At 32.5% G+C, this 5,220-nt stretch overlaps 1 protein-coding gene across 1 annotated transcript in view; it reads right to left on the bottom strand.

Annotated features, from left to right (window-relative positions):
- Window positions 1–1,115: 1,115 nt before the first annotated feature.
- The window catches only part of LOC103308399, an 8,767-nt gene continuing 4,662 nt past the window's right edge, over window positions 1,116–5,220 (bottom strand). Inside the window, exon 2 of the mRNA XM_008181687.1 lies at window positions 1,116–1,151. Coding sequence (XP_008179909.1) covers window positions 1,116–1,151 — 36 coding nt within the window. The remainder of the gene's footprint in view (window positions 1,152–5,220) is intronic.

Raw genomic sequence — 5,220 nt, 5'->3', positions numbered from 1 at the left:
ATATATTTAGTGATAATATTATTATTTTGTAACACATTATAATATATCATTATAATGCTCTGTTGCAAATCGTGTATATTTTATGAATATGTACCTATATATTATTCACATACCCCCCCCCCCCCCTCCAACTCTGCAAATAGTTATTATTTAGATAAATATGCTTTTGAATCACTCTGTATCATATTATACTGCATATTCGTCGTCGTCATAATATCGTCACATCGCAGCGTGTTCGGATCTCGTGGCAGACCACATGCAATCCGCTCGGAGGAAAAATGTAAATATTTGATTCAAAGAAAAAAAAACGAACAACCCAACCTGCACTGTTGTATTTTATTATTATAATAATATATTGGCAAAATATGACTGCGAGACGGATCGCGTGCCACGCACAGACAACAACTACAACAGTATGATGTATGCGAGACATCAAAGTCGCGGCGGATCTGGAGGGTTTGAATTTTTTTTTTTTTGGCATGTGTGTGCTGGGAGGTATTGGGAAAAGAGTTCAAGGACAAAATGTCCAAGTCGAAATAGCCAACGCAAAAATAACCAACGAATGAGACAAAAAATCTAAATAAAAAAAAAAAAATACATATAGCGTCTTCAAAAAAATATTAAAAATAGTGACATTATTTTTATAAATTGTAAATATTTTGAAACATTAATTGATTTGATGATTTATATATTGATATGTACCTATTTATGAAGTATTTAATTTGTTAATGATTTAATATGTTTGCCATTTGCTAAGAGTCAATAGGTAATAAATTAGAAAAATATAATAGTATGTAAATATCGAATAGTTTTTTCATAAAATAATAGACAATATGTTACCATATTGGTATATAATTAATTATTATAAGCATTTATCATACTCAAAGATAATCTAATTAATAATATATTTTTTTTAAACAGGCAATTTTCTTATATCTATTAAAATGTTAATTGCATTTTTTGACAATTTTTTGAATTTTTTTTATCCGTTTTATACGTCTGACTTTGGATATTTTGACCGAGATTAGTGCTGGGGAGAGGTCAAATGTAAAAACATTTAAAATGCTACAAAAATGGGTTAAATGGTTAGTGGAAACTTTTGTTATTAGGTTAATTCAGTTGCAACCATCATGTGATTTGCCTGATTTATCCTAAGATTAATTGAACACTTATTTGTTTATTAAGGTTTAAACGGCCCCGGGCGCAATTACATACATTATATAATAATAAGTAATAACAATTATTCATTTATAAAAATTTAAAATTAAATATCAATGAAATACGATATATTATGCAACTAATGATAATAACTAATAACTAATAATATACTTATACCTATGAATTTACAAGTATGATAATATTACAATATATTATTTTAAAAGAGTTAAAGTTTGGTGTTATGAACAGATCAACGTTTAACTCATATTTATAGATTCGATAATTCTGTTTAGGGAGTGTTACTTGAATAATTAGTTACTTTTTCGGTGAGATAAATGTATTTTTATACCGAGTGTTAAGAGTAGAGGTATGAAACGAGAAACAACCGAAGAACCAATACAATCAAATTTTCCTGTAGAGAGCTTATACGAAAAATATAAATTTAATCAAAAGTGACGTTTTACAAGTGCTTCAGGGTTAAGAAACGTTAAAAGAGGGACGTATGAAGAATGTGGCCCTATAGCTAAGGAATATATAAATGAGTGAGGAACCGTAAGAACTTTTGTTCAGCAAAGCTTATGTTTTGTGTGTACTCAGCTAGAAATTTGTCTGCTAAGTATATGATACACCGATGTACAACACTACTGCCTATATCATATCGGTAGATATTTTAATCTCGACTTTAGGGACAGCCGATTATTACGTAGAATGATTGTGGGGGAGGGGAGCTGAGGGGACTTTAACCCCACCCCCGTGATTGTTTTTAAAATTACACTTTAAGAATATATGTCATGTACCTGAAACATTATAGGCTAAAGCCCCTCCCCCCCATATAAATTCATCACGATACGCCTATACAGTGTTAACTCGAATCGGGCAGAAATATTGTTCACCCTGTATTTATTATCATAATCGATATTAATCAATATTATATATTTCTCTGTATGATTGTCAAAAGAATATGTCCTGACTGACTTATCGACGTACAGCCAAGGCTATGATAATTAAAACTACAAATTTTTGCATTTTACCATTGTACCACAATAAAAAAGCTCACTAAGAATGGATTTTTAAAAATTCGCATTTAAAGATTGGCTCACTTGGGGATTTCGTTTCCGCATACCGAAATCGATTATATTTTGTTGTATATAATATTATGTATGGTTGCCATTGGTTAAAGTAAATAAGATAAAAATAGTAATGAAATAAATTGTAAAAAAAAAATGTCTATACATATGAAAATGAATGTTTGTCATTTGTAGAATAAAAAACTAGTGGACCATTTTCAATAAAAGTTATACCCATCGATTTTTCGACACTAAGGGGGTGTTTATAGTTTATTTATTCAACCCTTATTATAGGTTATAGCCACTTTTACTATTTACTAGTTCACAAATCACCACTGCTAACTTAAAAGAGTATATTCCACCGATCTATCAGCAACATTGTTCTATGCCGCAAGTGTGAAACCAACCTATAACCAAAAATTGTCCTGATAAATTGCCGATAATAAATTAATTGATTTGCCAATCCAAATTCAAATATTATTCTTACTATAGCTAAATGAACTTTGAACAATACAAGTATAACATCTGGATTTGTTTTACTAGAATAATTATCGTACGATTTTCGTTGTTTCAAAAACTCATTTTGAGTGACTTAAGTGCAGAAAATAGATCACAAAAACTTTGTGCTGAAAGTTTGGTTTTCGATGACGGTTGGAACGTTGGAAAACGACCTTATTCCGTTAAGCGGGTGATAAAGTGGGTATCCCCACAGTGCCGGGCGGTCAAGTGACGAGCTGTAAAGTGGATATCCCAAAAAGTGCCGGGCGCGCATATTAGGCGTATCTCCTGCACAACCAGGCACTAAAATCTATACCACGGTCGGCACGGTCCTTGAAAAGCATAAAAGATAGTACTATCTTACCACTTGTCAACTTACTATCTTAAGCCGTGGTTACATCTTATATTATTCATAAAAATGACGCGTAATCATTTTTATTTCGTTCAATAATATGGTTGTTTTACTTAGTTCCATGGATAGTGCAATTACATTTTAATAACTCAGAAATTACCCATTAGAATTTCGATTTAAATACATCAACGATTTAATAAAATGGGGATTTTCATTTGAAAAATTGAAGTAAGTATGTATCACCACAGGACATTCCTTGAGTAGAACAAAATGTATTATCAGGTATACTTAAAAAATCTTAAAAGGTGGGTAAGTGGGTGTCGCTCTGCGGTACAGAAGTTTACAAGGAAGTCACCGTAATGGATGATGTTAAATTTGAATTTAATAATATAATTTCATTGTATTAGAAAAACGATCCTGAGCGAAAACGGTCAGTCAGCCTATGATATTACTAAGTATATTAATTAATGATATTATTGTGAATAAAGTAATTTATTTAATCCTTAGCTATAAAAGTTGAACATTTTATAAATTTTCAACTACAAAATAATTATTAAATTTTAAATTTGATACATTTTGTCAAAATTCAAACTTTGGTATTTTGTTACTTTACCGGACACCCTTTTTTTTTGCAATTTTTTTTTTTAGACTCATGTAGTTAACTATTATACTGAGAACGATGGTGAAGTCAGAATTTGGCTGTTGGACTTAGTTTCGAAGTTATAGCTTAATGAAGTTCGCTATTTTACAATTTTTGCACGTTCGCGCGTCACTAGTTTACTGCACCTATTAGGTACGAATATTAATTTTTTTTCGTTCTTACCTGAAAACGGAATATAATATTATGTCAATATGAACGAGAACGACTCATCAGTTAGATATGACTGATATGGGCTGATAATTTTTAGTTTTTACTACGGTATTCTGTTTTACCTCATTTTATTTGTGTTTCATGCACGGTAAAAGCACAGAATAATGGTACTATTATGATAGTAGTATTTATAACCTATGTTTCACTCAAAAACTCAAAAGTTAAAAGTATAATAGTAAAAATTGAACATTTTAGTAATTTTGTTATACATTTTAGAATACCTATGTTATAAGCCGGTGCGTTGTCATCTTCACTGTTCAAATCGTATTTGACGTGGACATGTATGTCTAATTATTTTTTTTATTAAAGCCATGGTTTTCGACTATAGCTGCAAACAATATGTACAAATTTGAATGGAAATTGATTTGCTATTCAAGCCCGGGCGGGGGGGGGGGGCTAGGGGCCGAGCCTGTATAAACTTATATTACTGGTCATCGAGTATAGCGACCGTAGCCGGTAGGCGACGGGAGCCACTAGAAATGTGTTACTTTAACAAGGATAAAATTACTTGTTAGGTCGCCTCCCCTCCCCTCCCCCAGGTTTGCTATTTAAGCCCCGGGGGGTTTGGGGGCCGATCCCCCATCCAGTGAGAGGTCCGCAGGACCTTGAGTTTGGCGACCGGAGCCGGCATTTGTTAACCAACAAATAAAATTGTAATGACATTCATAGAAAAAAAGGCGGGTAAGTGGATGTCGCTCTGCTGTACGGTAGGTTAGAAGTGGCATAGGCGCTAATTGGGGGGGGGGGGGCGCTTGCGGATCGTCAAAACACTTAACAGCGCATCCTCTCGGTTGTTGCACGCGTAAACTTTTCGTGACACATCCTCTTAAAATAGCATAAATATGCAAATATGTTAAGACTTATGAATAATATGAAGAAAAAAACATATAGGCAATATTAAAGTTATAGAGTTGATGTCTATATAGTACCTACCAACCTACAGAACAAGATGTTACCACTTACCTTAGACGAATAGTCGAATAGTCACCTATCGACTGCAAAAGTTAAAATTGAAAATATTTTATAATACCAAGAATAAGTCAATAGAAAACTTATACGGACTACGGGTTACTTGTTGTATAGTCGCGCAATACACTGATGGTAGATAAACTCGTCTATCTTTGGAATTCGGTGTATTCGAAATGTATCGTTGGCGTCGTTTTAATAAAGTATCAAATCTATATGCAAATATTTTTTGAAAATAATAAAAATACTATTAAATACTGACGATGCCGAATTGCCGAAAATATTGACCAAGTGCCAAATTTTCCGAC

Source organism: Acyrthosiphon pisum, unplaced genomic scaffold, assembly GCF_005508785.2.
Source record: "Acyrthosiphon pisum isolate AL4f unplaced genomic scaffold, pea_aphid_22Mar2018_4r6ur Scaffold_20704;HRSCAF=21886, whole genome shotgun sequence".
Classification (NCBI taxonomy): Eukaryota; Metazoa; Arthropoda; class Insecta; order Hemiptera; family Aphididae; genus Acyrthosiphon; species Acyrthosiphon pisum.
Note: the sequence above shows the minus strand (reverse complement) of the source record. Positions and strands in the feature narration are given on the sequence as shown.